At 36.9% G+C, this 20,154-nt stretch overlaps 2 protein-coding genes and 1 long non-coding RNA gene across 3 annotated transcripts in view; 2 read left to right on the top strand and 1 right to left on the bottom strand.

The window, feature by feature from the left end:
* Positions 1-266: 266 nt before the first annotated feature.
* SLC25A46 (solute carrier family 25 member 46) lies at positions 267-14,749 on the bottom strand. Its single transcript, XM_087715793.1, has 8 exons — positions 14,408-14,749; positions 13,857-13,899; positions 10,338-10,395; positions 8,800-8,877; positions 8,478-8,578; positions 6,270-6,326; positions 5,211-5,268; positions 267-2,890 (listed from the first exon to the last, which is right to left on the bottom strand). The coding sequence occupies exons 1-8, from the start codon at positions 14,643-14,645 to the stop codon at positions 2,312-2,314; spliced, it is 1,212 nt and encodes a 403-aa protein (XP_087571919.1). The 5' UTR covers positions 14,646-14,749; the 3' UTR covers positions 267-2,311.
* On the top strand, positions 11,604-13,848 carry LOC148045356 (uncharacterized). The gene is made up of 3 exons (XR_015696684.1): positions 11,604-11,725; positions 11,825-11,875; positions 13,422-13,848. It is a non-coding gene; the product is annotated as an uncharacterized LOC148045356 (long non-coding RNA).
* A 2,633-nt stretch (positions 14,750-17,382) lies between the features above and the next one.
* TMEM232 (transmembrane protein 232) overlaps positions 17,383-20,154 on the top strand; it is a 118,699-nt gene continuing 115,927 nt past the window's right edge. Inside the window, exon 1 of the mRNA XM_014059455.2 lies at positions 17,383-17,469. The gene's annotated coding sequence lies outside the window, so the exon portion shown is untranslated. The remainder of the gene's footprint in view (positions 17,470-20,154) is intronic.

The following is a 20,154-nucleotide window of genomic DNA, read 5'->3' as shown; positions in this document are numbered from 1 at the left end:
ACCAAGATAACATTTTCTTATTGTATAAAAATTTTCAATACCAAGTTCCTTTGAAATACTTCTATTTTCAGCATGTTTTAAAAATCATTTGACTAATAATGATCGTCTACCAAACCTGACCTTTTCAGTATAATAATACACTAAAGTTGACATACAAGAACTTATTTTTTGAAAATCTGTTTATACCATTTCCAAATTAATTTGCTATACATTTTAAACTAAAGCGATACTTTATCACACACATAACCAAATATTTTTCCAAAATGTCAAACAAAATTTATGTTGATTTTTATTTAATTTTTATCCAGAATTCTGAGAAACATATTTAGTAAACTGAGGGATCCACAAATTCATCACAGCACATTTTATATTTATTAGAGCTTACAAAGTGTACAATTCCTTTAGGACTTAGCATTCAACCTAGCAGAAGCATTGTGAAAAAATTACATCTATGAGATACATTGAAAAGCTGAAATGTGTTACTATTACCCTCTTTTCAATTCATTTGTTTGGAACATTTATTTTGGCAAAACAGTATGAATACAAAAGAAATTGCCTGATGTCTTCATTTCTCATACCAATTCTTTGATATTTCAATTTCTTTCAGAAGTAATTTGATGTGCTTCATAATTAATGAGTGTATTTAGTAGGTGTATCCCATACATTTGAATTTTGTACATAAATTTTGAACTGAAATATTGTTTTGTAGATTCATAGACACAGCTACTTTTACAACACACTGATTGTTGGAAGGGACAGGAACTATTCCAAAGGAATTTCTGCATTGTTAAATACATATTTTTTACATTTTACATTAGATCCAGCTTGGACCCAGAAGCATGTAGACATCTAATGTATTAGGTGTTTTTTTAAAATATGTCATTTTAAAAGGGAACATAGTATGCACTGCAGTCCAGAGTTGCATATTATTCTAATAGGTAAAATAATTCTGCTCTACACCCAGCTATTCCAGGAAAAAATAAGCAAGGATTTAAATAGCTAAAATTACAATATATGCTGTGGTTGGGAAATATAAAGATCATCAAATTCAGCCAGATTTCTCAGCTAAAGTTCAATTCAATTCTTGAAAAAATATCAGCATACTGAAAGCAACCTACTTTAGGCTAAAATTTGAAAGCAATTAAGAGATGTGCAACAATTTCCAATTAAATCCTGTATGAATTAAAAATGCTATTTTGGTGTAAAACAACTGCCAAGTGGAAAGTGGGTTATTTTGATCACTTTTGAAGTGTTTTGAGTTTGAAACATTTCTGTTCTTAGTTTAAAACAGCACTGTTCAGAGTTTAAACCACTGTGCTTCCAGCTTAAAGTTTCCCACCTGTTTCACATTTGAAATGGGGTATTTCAAATTAATAATGACTTTAATTAAAAGCCATTATACTGTGCTGAGAGACAGCTACAATATCAACAAAATGTCCTTGTTATATAACATATTTATTTGGAATTATTTACTTCAACTGAACTCAACCTGCACTGGAAAGTATTTGATATTGTCTTAGGGAGGTAGAAAGCTAAACTAACCGTCACACATGACGTTTTTCTGAGTTTATGTTGCAGTGAGGCAGCATTCCATAGTGTGTGAACAATTCTTGTAGTGTCAACTATAACAAATAGTCTTCTCAGCAATTAATTAGAAAAAAATTAACCAGTTTCCTTTTTGGCAAGTAATGGAACAATTTTCAGTTTTGATTTTTTTGGGGGGTGTGTGTACCACATACTGTTTCATCAACACAATGCGGGGGGGGGGGATACACTGTAAAACAATAATGTATAAAATTCTGTTTACATTTATATTATTGATATTAGCAATATTGTTTACAGTAATTATGTGAAAAGTCCTTCAACAAAACTGACAAGGTACATAGTTTTCCAGTTTATTCCAAGTTGCCAAATTAATTTCACATTAACAATCTTCAGTGCAGGTGTCTCTAAGAGACAAGGCTTTAAATAGAACACAGCTTTACTTCTATGTAGCTATTGTTTATTTCTAATAGTTATGCAGCAGAAATTGCCAGTGGAATTGTACTTACTATTTATCATCACGCTGAAAATGATACTTTGCACAGATTTATAAAATGCCTTCTAATATTTTATTTACACTTCAATATTTTAAAAGCCTTGTGTTGATCTATGCATTTCAATTTTCTATTACCATAGTCTGTGTAAAGGAAATGTTTGCCTTTGTTTTTATTTACAAATGAATCATTACTATATATTTAATCTTTCAGTTTTCACTACTGTACTTATTTTCTGAAAATGTAGCCAACTAAATGGCCATGTCCACTAGTTATTAAGAAATGTTCTGAAGCAATGTAGAGTAAATAACTTTTGTAAGCTGTAATAAAGCTACATGCAGCGTGTACTGTACAATTACAGCCCCAAACCCTTTGTAAAACCCCAACATTCCTTCTTCACGTTTTATACTATTGATACAGTCTCTCATCCCTTCATACTGTGTATTGATGGGGAGAACTTCATATCCAAGGTCTGTATTGTCAATGATGGTGCGTGTCCCTTGAATATGAAGGCGATGCAAAACTGTCTCCAGGGGATAAAGCATAACATCTGCACAAAGACTGGCAGCAAAGCTTGCAATAAGTTCAGGAAAATAAGCATCCAACATGTTTTGCACAGAATTAGAGTTCTCAGCTGGGAAGCTTGAAGAATTCTCTTTCTTTAGGAAGAAGAGGACCAGTTTCTGTACTGCTGAGCTGATTATGTAATGAAGAACTCCATGCAGGACTGTTGGAAAGGTCAATGCCAGTAGAGGGAGTAGTCGCTTGCTATGGGGAATTCCAAAGCCCATTGCTCTGCCTATGCCCTCTTTCAGGCAATCCAAAATTCCAGGATTATCACGAATGATTTCACTCTGTAAGAGAACACAATATTTCAACTAAATACCCAGAATGTATTACTGTGACTGGTTCAAATTTATTCAGAAAAATCAACTTCTATAGAATCTGTTAGATTTCAAACCTATTGTATTTCAGGTTGGATAGGCTTTGATTTAAAGCAGCTGTGTCCAACCCACAGCCCAGAGGTTGCATGCAATCCTGGACAGCTATAATGCAGCCGCACAAGATTTTAAACTTTTAAAATTAGTGTGTGATTTATACACATTAACTATATTATATATTTTATATGCAGCCCAGACAAGACAATTCCTCTTCACTCTGCAACCCAGGCAAGGCAAAAAGTTGGACATCCATGATTTAAATATTATGCCAAATGGTTGCTCTAAAGCTTATGAAATTATAAAAGGCATAATTAAATGTTTGGTTTATCCTCCAATCATATATTCACTTTATATTATCTTCTGTAATTGATCCATGCAAATTTTATGACATTAGGGTTAGGTCTTCTCTGCATTTAAAGTTTTAATTTCTTGGTGACTTTACAGAATAGCAATAGCACTTGTACTTATATACCACTTCATAGTGCTTTTACAGCCCTCTCTAAGCGGTTTACAGTGTCAGCATATTTTCCCCAGCAATCTGGGTTCTCATTTTACCTACCTCAGAAGGATGGAAGGCTGAGTCAACCTTGAGCTTGTGAGATCTGAATTGCCGAACTGCAGCTGGCAGTCAGCTGAAGTAGCCTGCAGTATTGCACTCTAACCACTGCGCCACCTCAGCTCTTATATATAGTGAACCTCTAACGGTAGTAAAAGGGATCAGGTATAGTTTGTAAAAGTAGTACAGGTGATCAGACATAGTTTGAAAGATTCTAACTGAGTTTCTTAACCTTGGGAGTTGAAGTCCACATATCCTAAAGTTGCTTAGGTTGAGAAACATTGTTCTAGATGATTAACAAACATACTCAGTATTTGCCAGCTTTGCTTTTTATCTCAGTTCAAGATTTTTGGAAGACGGAGTAGCTGTGGTATTTGGAATCTCTGGAGACAAGGATCTTCCAACTGGTTCTGGATGGGGTGGCACTGCCCCAAATAGGCCTGGTATGCAATCTGGGGATCATCCTGGCCATGTAACTCCCACTCAAACAGCAGGTAGCAGTCGTGGCCGGCAAGGCCTTTGTACATCTTTGGCTGATGCGCCAGTTGCGCCTACACTGGGACTGGGAGGCCCTGCTTACAATAACTCATACCCTTGTAGCCCCCAGATGAGAATATTGTAATACGCTTTACATGGGGTGCCCTTGCAGACCATTAGCAAATTTCAACTGGTCAGAATGCAGGGCCAGCCGATATGGTGCCAGATATATGGCACATATAACACCACTTCTGTGTGAGCTGCATTGGTTACCAGTGTGTTTCTGGTAACAATGGGGCAATTCGAGGGTACTTGAGGAATTGCCTTTTTTCCAGAATGTCTATTATCCAAATAGATCAGAGAATGGGCACTCTGCAGATCCCTTCAGTCAAAGAATGTCAGCTGGTGGGAGCTAAAAAGTGAGCTTTTTCTGCAGTACCCCCTGCTCTATGGAACATCCTCCCTTTGGAGATTAAAATGGCCCCAGCCCTGTTAGCTTGTTGTAAAGCTTTTGTAAAACCTGGCTATGCTCCCAAGCTATGGGCACCATATGAGCCAAGAGTGCTGTCTCTTGGCTATATTGTTAACAGGCCAAGATATCTTGCTCTTATGTGTAAATTAGATGTTTTAACATTCTGTATTGATTTTAATGTTTTTACTGTTTCGATTGCTTTAAAATGTTTTTTAATTTTTGATTGTAATGTATATTTGAATTGTAAGCTGCCCAGAATCATTTATTGAAACGGACAACTATAGAAATCAAATAAATAAATGAACGGGACTGGAAAGCACAGATCTGAAACTATTATGCTAAATGGCTTATGAAGTTCTTAGGGTGCCACCAAGTGGTAAGCACTTTGAAAAGCAATGCATGGGAAGGACACTACTTGCTGGTTTGTGGGCCACATTAGTCTCAAAAAAATATTATTCATTATAGTTAATATGTTTTCCATTTTAGAGATTAAATTAAGCGAATTGAATGAGATTCTGAAAGAATCTTATTCTATTAAAAAACAAATATATGACACCTGATCTTGAGGTGCATCTAACGATTTTGGAAATGTTAACTATTTTCTTTCAGAAGCAAAAGAGATAAGACAGAATGTAAAAGCTCAGTTCCAAGGCTACGAACTTCAAATTCCAGTTCCCCCAGAATTATACAAAAGAATATGCAAATATGTACATAAAATCAAAACTTACTTGCACAGTTTCAATCAAACTTGCTGAATAAAAAGGCATTGCTATGATACAAGTCAACCTAGAGGAATAAATACAGTTACTATTTTGATAATCAAAATCCAATTTACTAAATTCCAATCACATATTTTAATTTCAAATATTCCAATCAAGAATCACCATGTCTTTGTGATTTAATCTATTTCAGCCATACAGGTAATTCTCTGGTTGCAAGGGTAATTGGAACTAGGATTTTCATCACCAAGCAATGTGGTCATAAAAAGTATGATGTCATGTGACCATGCAATGGCAATTTGAGCAGTTCCTGTTGTTTTTATTAAATGAAGACTGGGGGATTCTTAAAGCAAAGACTTCATATGATTGCATCTTCCTAGTTCCTGCCAGCTCCCCTAATGACTTTGCTTGTGGGAAGCTGATAGGAAGGTCAGAAATGATGCTCACATCATCATGGGCTGTTGCAACTGGTCCTAAACAGCAACCAATGACCAAGCACTCAGATTGTGATCACTTGTGTTTGGGAGTGCTGGGACAGTCAAAAATCAGAGGACCAATTATGAATGGCCAGTGAAAGTCAACAACTACTTGTATTTTGTATTTCTTCAAAACCATTATGTATAATTTTCTGAATGCTACTTAAATTCATTAGTTGGAAAGAAGAAAAAAAGAAACAAGAATTCATTGTCAGTTTGTCAACTATGCTGCATTTGTGTGTGTCCATCAAGGGAATCATCAGAATAAAATGAAGAAAACAGATTTTAGTATTTAAAAAATACTAAACCTGAAAGTCTCAAGAAAGTTATCCACAAATTGGACCATTCACAGTGTTTGATTACCTTCCAGAATTTTCAGTCAGAGAATGATATTTTTTCTATAACTGAGAATTCTGGATTTGGTACCCCAACAAATCCAGATAATCCTGCTCAAATTGATGATGTTATTCTACAACAGAGAGAGTCTTACTATGCTTACCATTCAATTTTGTTTTGCCAGTGTGGTTATTAATTTGAAAGTATGATAATAGCAAGCATTTTAAATAAAAATAAAACTGACAATCATACATACGCTTTTAGGGTCAGATGTCCTCCTATTTGCCTGGGATTCCATTTGTATGAAATTTCTCTGAAATAAATTTTAAAAGATTTCTTATTCAAGCAACAATCAGAATATATACCAACTCATTATTTTATGCTATGCTTCCAGTAAGGAGTCACGAATTATCTATAGTAAACTGAAGGAGCATCAATTCCCATGGTACTCTAAATAAGTTGGCGCATTATACACACAACAGTGTTATCATCATACTGGGTTTTGTTTGAGGGATATAAAAGCTCTTGTACTATAAAAATAAAGGTATTGGGTGAAATGCAAATATTTACAGGTAGTCCTCAATTTATGACCACAATTGAGCTCAAGATTTCTATTGCTAAGCAAATCAATTGTTAAGTGGGTTGTGTCCCATTTTAGGATCTTTTTGCCATAGCTCTTAAGTCACTAAATCGTTAGGTGAATCACGTGCTTAAATAAATATGGCTTCCCCCATTGACTTTGCTTGTCAGAAGCTCACTAGGAAGGTTGTGAATGGCAATCCCAGGACATTGGGATTACCATCATAAATACATGCCAGTTGCGAAGCACCCAAAGTTTTATCACATGATTGTGGGGATGCTTCAACAGCCATAAGTCTGAGAACTGGTTGCAAGTCACTGTTTGCAGTGGCATTGTAACTCTGAACAGTCATTAAATGAATGGTTGTAAGTCAAAGATTACCTTTGTGTGCTGTTTTATTTTACTTATTAATACTTATTGGACGTTGCGACAATCTCATTACTTACATTAAAACTGAAGAAAAATTAAGACACACTTATGTTAAGAACAATACAGAATATGGAGGTAAAGATGCATTTTAAAGGCAAAATACAGAAACCCCAAAGGATAAGAAAAGGTGTGTAATCATTGATATAGAGCAGAAAGTGTTATTAACTGGTAATTTTCTATAACAAAGTCTATCCTATTTCTAGAATTCCTATTAATATAATTTCAGTATATATTAGTTTACAATACATCTGAATATACAATATAGGTAGTCCTCAACTTACAACCACACTGAGCCCAAAATCTGTTGTATAACCTCTCTCATCACATTTGTTAAGAGAATCCCTGCAGTTGTTAAATTAGGAACATGGTTGTTAAGTGACTCTGGTTTCCCCATTGACTTTGCTTGTCAGAAGGTCGCAAAACGTGATCCCATGCCCCCGGGACGCTGCAACTGTCATAAATATGCGTCAGTTGTCAAGCAACTGTTGCAACTGTCTTAAGTGTGAAAAATGGTCATAGGTTCCTTTTTTCAGTGCCGTTTTAACTTTGAAGGTCACTAAAGAACTGTTGTAAATTGAGGACTACCGTACCTTTAGGTACAATGCTATATTCACATTAGATGTTAAAATAATTTCCTCAAAAATTTGGTTTATCCAAGAATGTGAGCCTGCCTGCTTTGTGCTGCTGATCCTAATCCAGATAGTCTTATTAGACATTCTGGTTAGTCTGCATACATGTGCTGGCCTACCTTCACAAGTGTTTGGAACATGCTTGGTCAATAGCAAACTCGCTTCTTCCTCCTACAGGCACATGTTAGTGGATTGGCTCAGCAAAGGAGAGGAAGTAAGTGTCTCTAGAAATAGTGCCATGTAACAGTTCACGTAACACTAAAGATGCTTTTTTAACATTTTCCAGTCGGCAGAAAGGGCAGAAGTTCAAATATATAAACGTCAACTGAATTGGAACTGGATATGTCTAGTCTAGTGAAAAGAAAGGCTAAGGGTGACATGATAGCAGTGTTCCAATATCTAAAGAGCTGCCACAAAAAAAGGGGATCAATTTGTTCTCCAAAGCACCTGAAGGCTGGACAAGAAGTAACAGATGGAAACTTATCAAGGAGAGATCCAGCCTAGAACTAAGGAGAAATTTCCTGACCGTGAAAACAATCAATGGAACAGCTAACCTCCAAATGTTGTGGGTGCTCCAACATTGGAGGCTTTTAAGAGATCAGACACTAATTTGTCTGAAATGATATAGGGTCTCCTGCTTGAGCAGATGGTTGGACCTGAAGATCTCCAAGATCCCTTCTAACTCTGTTATTCTGAATGATTCTCATCATAAAGCAATTATTAGATTAACTTATTTTTTTAACCAATTCAAACAAAGAATCTTTCACATATATATGAATAATTAGTAATATGTTATTTAATACAATGAGACAAAATATGATTATACCTTGGCAAGGGTGTGAATTCACTGATGATGCCTTCTGCTCCAAGGGCTATACCCTGGACAATGAAAGTACTCCCCATTCCTTTCCAAAGAGCTCTGGGGCCCTAAAATTTAAGTTATAATTTGTTCAGTATTGGATGTATTGAAAAAGCCGATGTTACCAAATAATGACCTTTTTACATATTGTCATTTTGTACTATTACAGCATGTGAGAAAGTAACAGTGCATAAATAAAATAAAATAAGAAAATAATAAAAATTGTTCTTTAAAAATCTGTAATTTAAGCTTATCAATAAATAATCTCCAATGGAGAATAAATACTAACCTGGGTTTTATTGATGCTATACATAATGTTGATGATTGTAAATGGAGTAAGGTGATAATTCTTGGCATGATAATTAACCTGAAAGTATAAAGTATATACACATATAAAAATGAGCTGCCTTAAATTCATATAATTTATAATTTGAGATTTATCAATGTGGTTCATATACATGCCAAATCGTTGTTGCTTATTTTGTGTAAACAAATCTTGATTACAAATCTTTAATGATGTGTGTGAGCTGGATCCCTTGGATCTTTAGATGCAATAAATGTCGCATGAATATTTTTACATGTAAAAAAAATATAATCAAAGCCCATATATTAGTGACAATAAATTCAAAACAAATGGTGTAATCATATCTACATTTATATTTTGTTGCACCTAAATTAGAAGTTCCAAGTTTTGGATCCAAAGAGTCCTAAAGTGGTACGGACACCTTGTTTTATCTATCTTTTCTTGTTTTGCAAGGTAGCAGCATAGACTTAAGAAACTGCATAGTAGAATTAGGAGATATCAGAGAGACAGAAATGGACCTGACCACATGTCACTATTTCCTTAATGAAAATATGGACTTTTCTGAGCCATTATGGCTAAGTAAAACCAGCAAAAGGCATAAGCTCCTTTAGAGATTCACCAAGGTACAGCAACTTTACCTGCTTCAGATCCAAATACTAAAATGCCTATCTTCAAAATATTAGGAGGATGACTTTTAGGGATATGCAGCTTTTTCAGAGGTGGTGCTTCAGAACATGATGGAGCATATATGAAGTTTCTTTTTTCAAATCCATGAAGTTCTTGCTGGTTTTTTTTTAGGCTTGTGCTGTTTTGGAAGCTGCTCTGAGATGTTTCCATATATGTATATGTACAAAGCAAGTATTCACGCATCATATAGAGAAACAACTGGCAGTGGCTTATGAAGCAATCTCATGAAGCTATAAAGTTATCAATGCTCTTATTGATTCAGAGAAGAGGTTTTTATGTTCTCCCAGGGGCTCCAAGACATTTAGTTCAAAATATTTGTACTGCTTGAATGAATTTCTTTAAGTATTTTATCTTAAGATTGGCTACACTGATAAAGATTTCAAGAAATTCATAGTTTTGGAAAAAAAGGAGGATGCTACAGTATCTCAGTGTATCTACTCAATAAAATGTTTAAAATATTAGGCCTTTGTCATTTCATTACAAAATAAATTTTAAACAAGGAACAATATAAAAGATGAACTTAGGGGAAAGTTATTCCAGCTGTCTGAAATGGAAAATTCAGTTCTATTTTACTAAGTAATTTATTTACAATATTTGATGTAGAAATGCGAGTTATGAGGCTGTACGAATGTTATGCCAGGTTAAACTTTCATAATCTTTTGATATCCTTTGTTTTCTATTTTACAAAAGGGAAGAAATACATTTTTAATATCTGAAAAAGTTATAAAATTGAATTCTAAATATTCATGGAACCTACTGTCTTAATTATATAATCACAACAGAAAAACACAAAACAAATATTTGAATAATAGCCTACAATAGCCCAAAGAATTTACCTGACATTGCCGACGCAAAACAATGCAAGGATGAGCCAGCACATTTTCTGTAAATAAACTGTGAAGAAACAATTATTTTAAATGCTCAACTTTCATTAGAACATTAGTCATTCTAATTTATAATCTAGGAAATTAAGATGTATAACACATAGACAACTCTCAATAAGCTTCACACATACATCTACCTGTCTTCTGCAAAAATCTATGCTGTATATTGAACTACAGCTTCTATTGTATATATGAGAAATACAAAATGTTTGTTCTAATATGGAAAATTGTTAAGATGAGTCATTCTGCTTCTATAGGGATAATGGGAGTAGTATGTTTCTTTCAGTAACAGTCTGCGTTGAATGTACTGCATATGTTCAGAAGCCCCACTTATTTATTAGATCCAAACCAAGTAACCATTCTGCTGATTAGAAGATGGGTGCTGTTTTGTTTTGAAGTGGTGTTTTGAATTCTGATGAGACAAAATACCTCCCCAAAATAAGTTTATTCTAGCAGGCAGCCTATGTGTTTCTGATATAACTTCCACAATCTTTTTTATGTTTCAAAGGATCCCAGGTTGTCCAACTCTGCTGAAAGACACAGATGGGCCACTATAACATGTAGGTAGTCTGGCAATACAAACATAGAAGGGAATAAAACCTACAAAACCTAGAAAAATTAAGCATTTATAGAAATGAATATACATTAGGTACTAGATAGGTATGATAATTGTCTAAACTCAACTATCAAAATAGTCAGTTTGACAACATCTGGAAATAATGAAATGTGAAATACTTGTTCTGTTCTATTCGGTTTACATGAGCTAGCTATGAAATCCATCTATGTACACACACAGCCACAAAAAACCAAAACAAATCAGCAGATCACATTAAACAGCCAGGCAGGAATTATTGTACGTTATGATCCGTGTCCAAGACTTCATCAGTCAGCCTTGCCACATGTAAGCAGCTAGGACTGTATAGCTGGCTCGACTACTTGTGTGAGAATGCCCTGTCACTTAAAAAGGAAAACATACTGCACTATTGGCATTAGTTGCTAGGCAGCACACTTCTAAGGGGAGGGGTTACTCTACCCTATGGATACTATGGAACCTTTAAAAGCAGCAGTTAAAAACCACCACAATGGCCAATTGGCAAAGCCCATTCTATTAGATTTGTGGTTTTGTTTTAGGAAAGTGAGGGAAACAAGTAGTATGTCTCCTTTCTCATGAGAAATTAATCTGACAGTTATACTGCTTTTTGCATGGCCAATTGGGCCTATCAACGCATAAAAAAATCTCATATAGTGAACATACCCTCGAACAACTTCTATATCAATTACAATCAAGAAACAGAATTTACATGTACCTAGATAGAATTAGAATTGCATCTATACACTTTGTGAGTATAGTATTCAAAATTCTGCTTTCAGTACTGAGGAAAATCCATATATAAATTGTAAACATTTCTTTTTATGATTGATACCAATTTGGCTTTCAGGCTTAGTGATAAACTTCTGCAAAACCAGTATGAATAGCAGAGCATGATAAGGTAATTTATAAGTCTACTAAATAGTTACAATAGGACAAATGTGCCCTCTTTTTCCCTGCTGCTATTGTTTTTGCAAACTTCTGTAGTTAGTTAACTGCAGTATTTATTAATTATGGTTACAACAATTGCTTCTAGCATGATAAATTGTTGGCTTTGTTGTAGAGCTGGTTGTTACTTAAGCAAGATCCATCCAAATTGGGATATACAGATAGTCCTCAACTTACAACCACAATTGAGATTAAAATTTATGCTAAGGCAATCAATAAGTAAGTCACACCTGATTTTATGAACCTGTTTGCCATGGCTGTTAAGCAAATTACTGCACTTGTTGAATCATGTGGTCTTCAAGCAAAACTGGTTTTCCCATTAACTTTGCTGGCCAGAAAACGGCTAGGAAGGTTGTAAATGATGATCACATAAGCCCAGGGCTCCGCAACTATTGCAAATACATAACAGATGCCAAGCAACCCTGAGCATATAACTACGGAGATGCTGTGGAATGGTCACTAAATAAATGGTTGTAAGTTGAGGCCTACCTATATTTACAAGCTCAAATTTTCCAAAATATTGTTGTGATGTCTTTATTAATTTCTTTGGTTGTGAAATTGCTCTAGTATTGAGTGTAATATTAGTCACGAGTAAGAATTTTAATTTATATTCAAAAGCAACCATAAATAACTTATGTCAACTGCATTCTAGTTATTAGTTTTCATGGTCTTATATCATACCATATATCTCAGTATGTGGTAGTGTTATAAAGTCTGACAATACTTTGGGGGGCAATTATTTATTCCAATTTGCTGTATTATAATGAATCTAAAGTTTCAGTTAACGTCAGATATGTTGAATGGAAATTATCTAAAAAGATTTTAAAATTCCTTTATTTCCAAAGTAGACTGATGGTAACCATGAGGCCCTAAAAAGTACAACTAATTTCAGACCTACAACTTACATTTAGTTCAGAACAAAATGCTGAATGAATTGAAATGACACACTGAAAGTGCTCAATTGTCTTTTAGCAACCGCAAATTCATGAGATTATATTTATCGTAGATGTAGGTGTAAAAAGGCTAAAATTTTATATGATCTAAATAAAATATGGAAATAATCCAGAACTCCTGTCTTAATTTTTTTAAACTAAATCAAAAGCCAGCTCATGGGAAAGGTACATGAACAGAATCTTCAAAACATTTATGTGGCTCAATATCAATATAAACACTCTTAAGGAACTTCTTATGTAAAATTTTTGAAAGAAATTAGATTTTTACAGAATTTTGCTTATTATCACTTCAGCCTACATTGGAATTACATTACATATTGGACTGAACTAACAGAAGTCCTTTGCTCCATCCAATTCATCCATTTAGATCTTGTTGACAAAGTGTTAATAAGGCTTTAGGATTGGATAGATATCATTGACAAGTTATGGATAATTTGTCATAGTTAAGCAGTCTTTTGTTCAGATGATTATTTCCAAAGAGATGAACTTCTTTCAGTTATGAGCAGCTGTTTTGAAAATTTATCATTCCAATTTTTCACTATCTAGGTTGAGACTAACTGGAAGAATTGTTACCAGATTGAGACTTTGAACACAATCTCCTTCCAGATGAGTAATTTTTTTCTGTGTAGCTTTACTGCAAGCATTAGTATTAGTAGCCAAAAACTAGGCAAGAACAATATGAAGAGCCTTGGTTAGTTAGCAATATCACGTGGGTTCAGATATTGTAAGACACTTAGAGTCATTGATTGAGAAACTGAATAAATAAATATCGAGAAACTGAACAAACAGATATCGACTATTAAACAGTTATTTAACAATATCAATAACTGTGTGTTAGTTATAAAAACAAAAGAACTGTAACATTTTCTTTAAAGTTTAATGGCGGTGTTAAATTTCTGAATTGCACAGTGAACATGAATTTTGAACAAAAGGGCCTTTGCATTTTAAAAATTGTCACTACTGAAAAATTAAACTTCTTACCTTGCTAAACCAATCCCAAAGCCTGCAAACCGATTTATTTGCTCTAAAAGACAGATAACCATACATTAAAGCCAGAACGTGACCAACACATTTCAGTATAGAATTTTTAGTAATCACTGTAATGAATTTACATAGCAAATCCAAAATTTTTAGCACATTAGACATCTTTATAAACTGCAGGATATAGAATGTTTCTAAATAAGTTAAATACTTAATTTCCTTTTATCTCTTAAATTATATGTATTATTCCAAGTACTGTATAACTGTTTTGGAGGGGGGGGGGAGTGCCGAGCATATGACACTCAAGTGACAAGATGCTTCCAAAAAGAGACACACCTATAGGCATAGATTACAGAGCAAGTGCTGGACAGCATCCAAAGCAAAGAATGGGTTAGCACACCGTTGCCGGTGGCTTTTTCAAAACGGACCTAACCAATGGACACTGCAGAGCAGGCGTGCCTGACGCACCGGAGCACCTGCTGCCTAAGGGCGGAGGCCAGGCTCTTAATCTGCGCGTGCCACTCCCGCACTCGGCGATTTGTTTTACGCACCGGAGTTGGTGCCAGCGCCTCCTAGGTACGGGTCCTCGTTGAGCCCAGCCGTCACCAAAGGCGTGCCTGCGGGGAACTGCGGCGTCTTTTCACCCCAATGGAGATTGCGGCTGCCAGGAATGTCAGGCGGGGTAGTGACCCAGTGGCCTAGGTCCGGCTTGGCCGCGAAGCCTCCGGGCTCCTCTCGGGCGCTCCGATAGCCCAGGCCGTCGAAGCCCTCGGGGCGCCGCGGATGCATTGGGCAGCGAAAGGAAGCAGGATCGGGGAAAACAAGCAGAGAGACAGCAGCGGGAAGAACGAGAGCCGCGACTCCCACTTTCTAATCTTCACTTCCGGGTGTCAACCGGAAGCAAACCCCGTTAGCTTGGCGAGCGATATGATTTCGCCTAGCTAGGAACGTAGGGTTCGTCCGAGCTGGGCGACTACCGGGAAGTTGAGGGTAGTTGGTTAGGACTGGGACGAGGATTTCACTCTGCTGCACACCTGATTCCCACAGCACTGCCTATTTCTTCTTTTTTTGCAAATTAGTTTTCTTCATTTTGTATCACAATTTCCTTCCTTACAGTGCTTCGGTATCAGTATAACTCATAAATACATACAGGTTGTTTTCATTTTTTCTTCCTTTCCTTTTATGTACATATCAAGCAAAGAAATATTGGACAAAAATAAGAATGTAGCTAGAGAAAAATTACTAAACAACAAATAGATTTAAAACCACAGCTATTTTTATTAGGTATATTAAGAGGAAATTATAGTAAAAAAAATCCAATCTATCATGTTTACACATAATAACAGTGGCCAGAATTGTTTATGTGCAAAACTGGAAAAACGACAGTATCCCCTGCGATAGAATGGTGATTAAAAAAAAGTGCTAGAATGTGTGGAGATAGATTGGCTGACAATGGAAATAAAAGAAAGAGGAGAAATAATATTATCTGATTTGGGACATATGGTATATCTGGTTAGGGAATAGAAACAAAGAATAAGAATATAAACGTAAAATAAGATGTGATAAAAAGGTAATATATATAGTTATGTAAATATAATAATGGCATATTGTATAGCAGTAATTGCTAACGTTTTTTTGGCTCCCATGCCAAAAGCGGGGGAAGCACAGGGGGAGTCGTGCGCGGGCGTGCCATACCCATAATGCTATGCATGTGTGACCCCCCCCCTGCTTTTGGCGTAGTTTTTTCACCCTCCCCAGGCTCCAGAAGTTTTCTAGGAGCCTGGGGAGGGTGAAAACAGCCCCACCCAAGGCTTCAGGAGCTTTCCTGAAGCCTCCGGAGGGCAAAAAACGCCCCTAAGGGGAACACAGAAGTTTGGGAATGGTGACTTCTGGTTTGTCCGTAGGGGCAATTTTCAACCTCTGGAGCCTTCAAGGAAGCCTGAAGGCTCCGGAGGGTGAAAAGGGGTCTCAAAAGAAGTCCGAAGTCAGCTGGTCAGCGTGTGCATGCACGCTGGAGCTGACAGGGCAATGCTTTGTGTGCCTTAACAAATGGCACTGTGTGCCACCTGTGGAATGTGTGCTATATGTTTGCCATCACGGTTGTATAGACTAACACTCTTATTTCTAAGTAAATGTACTTATGTAGTAGGGCTGTATTACTATTACCTTTCTTATCTTTCCTATTACTTTCTATTATTGGTGTCTCATGATATTACTTTGTATGTACACTGAAAGCTTATGTACTGGAAACAAATTACTTGGTTGTCCAATACATTTGGCTAATAAAGAATATTCTATTGTATTCTCTATTGTAGAGAGAAAAATATATTGAGACGTGATCTACCTGAAATATTTGTGGTTGTAGATATTAAAATAGACTGGGGTATTTCAATTTATGTTCGGATTATTATTTTTACTCATGAGGAATTTTCCTATTAACCAAGTCATTAGTGTGTTGTAAATCATGTATTTTAGTAGATGATATATGTGCTATATGTAATACAGGTAGTCCTCGACTTACAACCACAATTGAGCCCACACTTTCTTTTGCTTAACAGTGATTTTATTTTACAATATTTCTTGCAACAGTTGTTAAGTGAATCACTACAGTTGTTAAGTTAATAACGTACTTGTTAAGTGAATCTGGCTTACTCACTGACTTTGCTTGTCAGGAGGTCACAAAAGGTGACCATATGACCCTAGGTCATAAATACCTGCCAGTTGCCAAACATTTGAATTTTGATCACATGACCACGAGGATACTGCAAAGGTTGTAAGTATGAAAAATGGTCATACTTCTCCCCCCCCCCAGTACTGTTGTAACTTCAAATGGTCACTACAGGACTACCTGTACTACTGATTTTTGATATAAATCCTATAAACTTTCTGAGCAACATTTGACTACATTGGTGGACTTCCTTTTTTGTCTACAATTTTAAAGGAAGCCCCCCACTCGCACCCCATCCAGCTGAGAAATGAATGCAAAAATGTTTGAGTTCCCAAGAACTTTTCAGATAAATAGTACAAAAAGAGGCTCAGGGAAGAAGCAGATAGATACAAATTTAGGTAAGCTACCTCTCCCAAGTGGTTTACCAGAATTGCATTTGTGAATCAAATGAATAGTTAATAATGGTCATCTATTCAGGAGGAAGAAATAGGTTCGTGCCGTGGTAGTTCTGAAAACACAAAGGTTAATTTATTTTGGATTCACCACCCTCATTTTATTTATTGGAGTGGGGTGCATTTGTTTAAATACTTAAAATTCCCAGAAGACAGACCTCCTCTGCCTCCTTCCATGTCTATTGCCTTGAGTTCGCAAAGAAAGGCCAGAAAAAACGCAGTGAAAGGAGGGAAAGATGAAACAAACCACATCTGTCATGACAATCCCGACATTGATCTCCGCTACACATACCCCGGTTTACAGTAGTGACAGATAAACAAAACGCGGCACAGGAATAGCCGCTAGGGGAGCTTCATTTCTCCCACTCCGTGGAGTCCCGTCCTGCAGCGTCCGTGGCAACGGTCGCCACGACCCATGAAAACCCCACGAAGGGGACTGTGGAGCAGAGGAGGGCCTGGGCGCTTGTCCTTTTCGCCTCCTCCTACGAGTACGGTAAGTTGAACGCGACGATTGGCGGACGCGGTCCAAAGTCGGGAGCTTTCCAAGGGGGTGATTTTAACCCCGACAGGTTGTCTGGTTCCCCGGTTACAGCTTAGCCCTTAGCACTGGATCGTGAGCTGCTGCTCCACGTCTTTCTTAACGCCCGCCCAAGTAAAGGGAAGCACGAAGTGGACTGTGAAGGGGATTGAGAAAGTTAAGCAGTGTCCGGACCTGCTTCCTACTCGTAGTACTCGGAGTGGAAACTATAGCTGAAGAAAGCGCTGAGAAGACACTTCCATTTTGCGGGGAGGAAACAGTAGGAGTAACGTTAGTAAGAGAGTTTGCTTTGGTGAGAGTCTGAGCTGAAAAGTTTCTGAGTGCCCGCTTAGAGCAGGTGTCCCCAAACTTGGCAACTTTAAGACTTGAGGACTTCAACTCCCAGAATTCTCCAGCCAGCTATAGCCAGCAGAGCTTCCACAAGTCTTAAAGTTGTCAAGTTTGAAGACCCCTCTGCGCTAAGAGTGCGGCAGTTAACATAGTCTGTTATTTCTGCATGTTTTAAATCGGCCTCTTTTCCCCTCTACAAAATGATATTGCATTTTTATTAAATGGCATTTGTTTAGGCAAAAAAGGCGCCCCTGGGCTCCTGATTATTTGCCAATGCAGCCTAACATGGCTCTCTTCCTACAGTGTTTGTCTAGTCTGCTACCACATAATCATTGTGATGGTGATTTGAAGTCTTCACTGGTGTAAGTTTGCCAACAGAGATGTTACAGGGTGCTGTAAGTCAATAGAAAGAAAATGGACTAAGCTGTCCTTCAGAGCAGATTTCTGAAACCAGTGGATAAGCAGACATCAAAGAGTCGTTATTTCATCAATAACAGGACAAAATTTGATTTCATTGAGAGACACCTAAGTAAAGTAGTTTAAATTATTTGTTATAAATCACTTTAAGAAAGCAATTGTTTTTAAAATTATTAAATGACGTGTATATGACCAGTTGCTGTAGTAGTTAAGCTGCTGGCCTAGAAACCAGGAGAAAGTGAGCTCCCAAGGAATCCTGTTAGGAGACTTATGTTTCACACATACTCAACACATCTCTTCAATTGACCCTTCTTACTATTCTTGTATTCCAAGTCACAGTTTTCCATATGCCATGGTCATCACTAGCTGAGTCTCTAGACATTGATCTCCACCACCCCTCATATCCACTACCCCTCATAGAATTGATTAATTGAGCTTTTAAGATGATGCTTTTATTAAAATAAAAGAATAGATGTCTTTGCTATAGCCAAGCCATGCAAAACATTTTTTGCTGACCATAAGGGCAAAATTAGTTATTTTTGTGACAGTCTGGCAGATGTCCCACAAGTGGATCCAAAGCCAATGGGATATTGTTGCCCTAGCTGTTTATTGTCACTCTCAGGCTACATAGTCTTTTTCATGTCAACATGAAAAAGTATTTTTAGTGGTTTTATATGATGTATAGAATAGTAAAAATACATTACTTTTGTTTGTCCTTTCCTCAAAAAGCACAAGTGTTCAGTAAAGAAATATTACTGAATAATATCATAAGGAATCTAGAAGCCTATGCTAAAAGGCAGATTTAGTGGCAGTACAGTCCTGTCCTACTATCAGGTGGAGTGTGTGTGTGTGTGTGTGTGAATGAGAGAGAGAGGGAGGGAGGGAGGGAGGGAGGGAGGGAGAGAGAGAGAGAGAGAGAGAGAGAGAGAGAGAGAGAGAGAGAGAGAGAGAGAAAATATAAGCTGGGGAGTGAGTAGCAAAATTTCTCATTCTAGAAAAAAGGGCAGTGTGATTAAGTTCAACTCAGTTCTAGATTGAGATATTTTAAATAATGCAGAAATCTCAGTTAACTGGGGTAAAAATACTTTCCTAACATTTTTCTTTATGTCAACCAGTGTGTAGCCATTTAAATATTTTGAATATCATAATATAAACAGGAGTTGGTGAGATAGTGTCTGTGGGTACCATGATGTATCTTTTTCCTCACAAACGTCACCACACACATATGTGCACACACTGCTGTTTGTGAGGTGCATTGGCTGCCAGTTTGCCTCTGGGTGCAATTCAAGATGTTGGTTATCACCTTTAAAACCCTGCCTGGCTTGGGTCAAGGTTACCTGTGGAACCATTTCACCTTGATAGGAGTAGCCTACCCTACCTAATTGACAGAAGGGAATCATGCAGCAGACACCACCAGTTAAAGATTTTCAACTGATAGGGTCCAAGAGAAAAACTTTTTCTGCCATAGCTCCTGCCCTTTGGAACATTGTACCACCTCAGGTGAGATCTGCACCCACCTTTCTGACCTTGAAAGTTCTCTTTCTAGAAATGTACACCAACAAAAACAAATCAGTCAGTGCAGATGACCTTTCCTGAGAAAATCTACATTATAAGCATCAATATGTTTTAACTAAGGTAAAGGTTGCCCTCGCACATATGTGCTAGTTGTTACTGACTCTAGGGGGCAATGCTCATCTCTGTTTCAAAGCTGAAGAGCCAGCGCTGTCCGAAGACATTTCCGTGGTCAATGTGGCCGGCATGACTAAACTCCGAAGGCACATGGAACGCTATTACCTTCCCACCAAAGTAGTCCCTATTTTTCTACTTGCATTTTTACATGCTTTCAAACTGCTAGATTTGCAGAAGTTGGGACAAGTAATGGGAACTTACTCC

The sequence above is a fragment of the Thamnophis sirtalis genome, unplaced genomic scaffold (genome assembly GCF_051295495.1).
Source record: "Thamnophis sirtalis isolate CommonGarterSnake01/CBP01778 unplaced genomic scaffold, rThaSir2_p1.2 scaffold_5, whole genome shotgun sequence".
Taxonomy (NCBI): domain Eukaryota; kingdom Metazoa; phylum Chordata; class Lepidosauria; order Squamata; family Natricidae; genus Thamnophis; species Thamnophis sirtalis.
The sequence above is the reverse complement of the archived record's forward strand: the minus strand, read 5'-3'. Positions and strand labels throughout refer to the sequence as shown.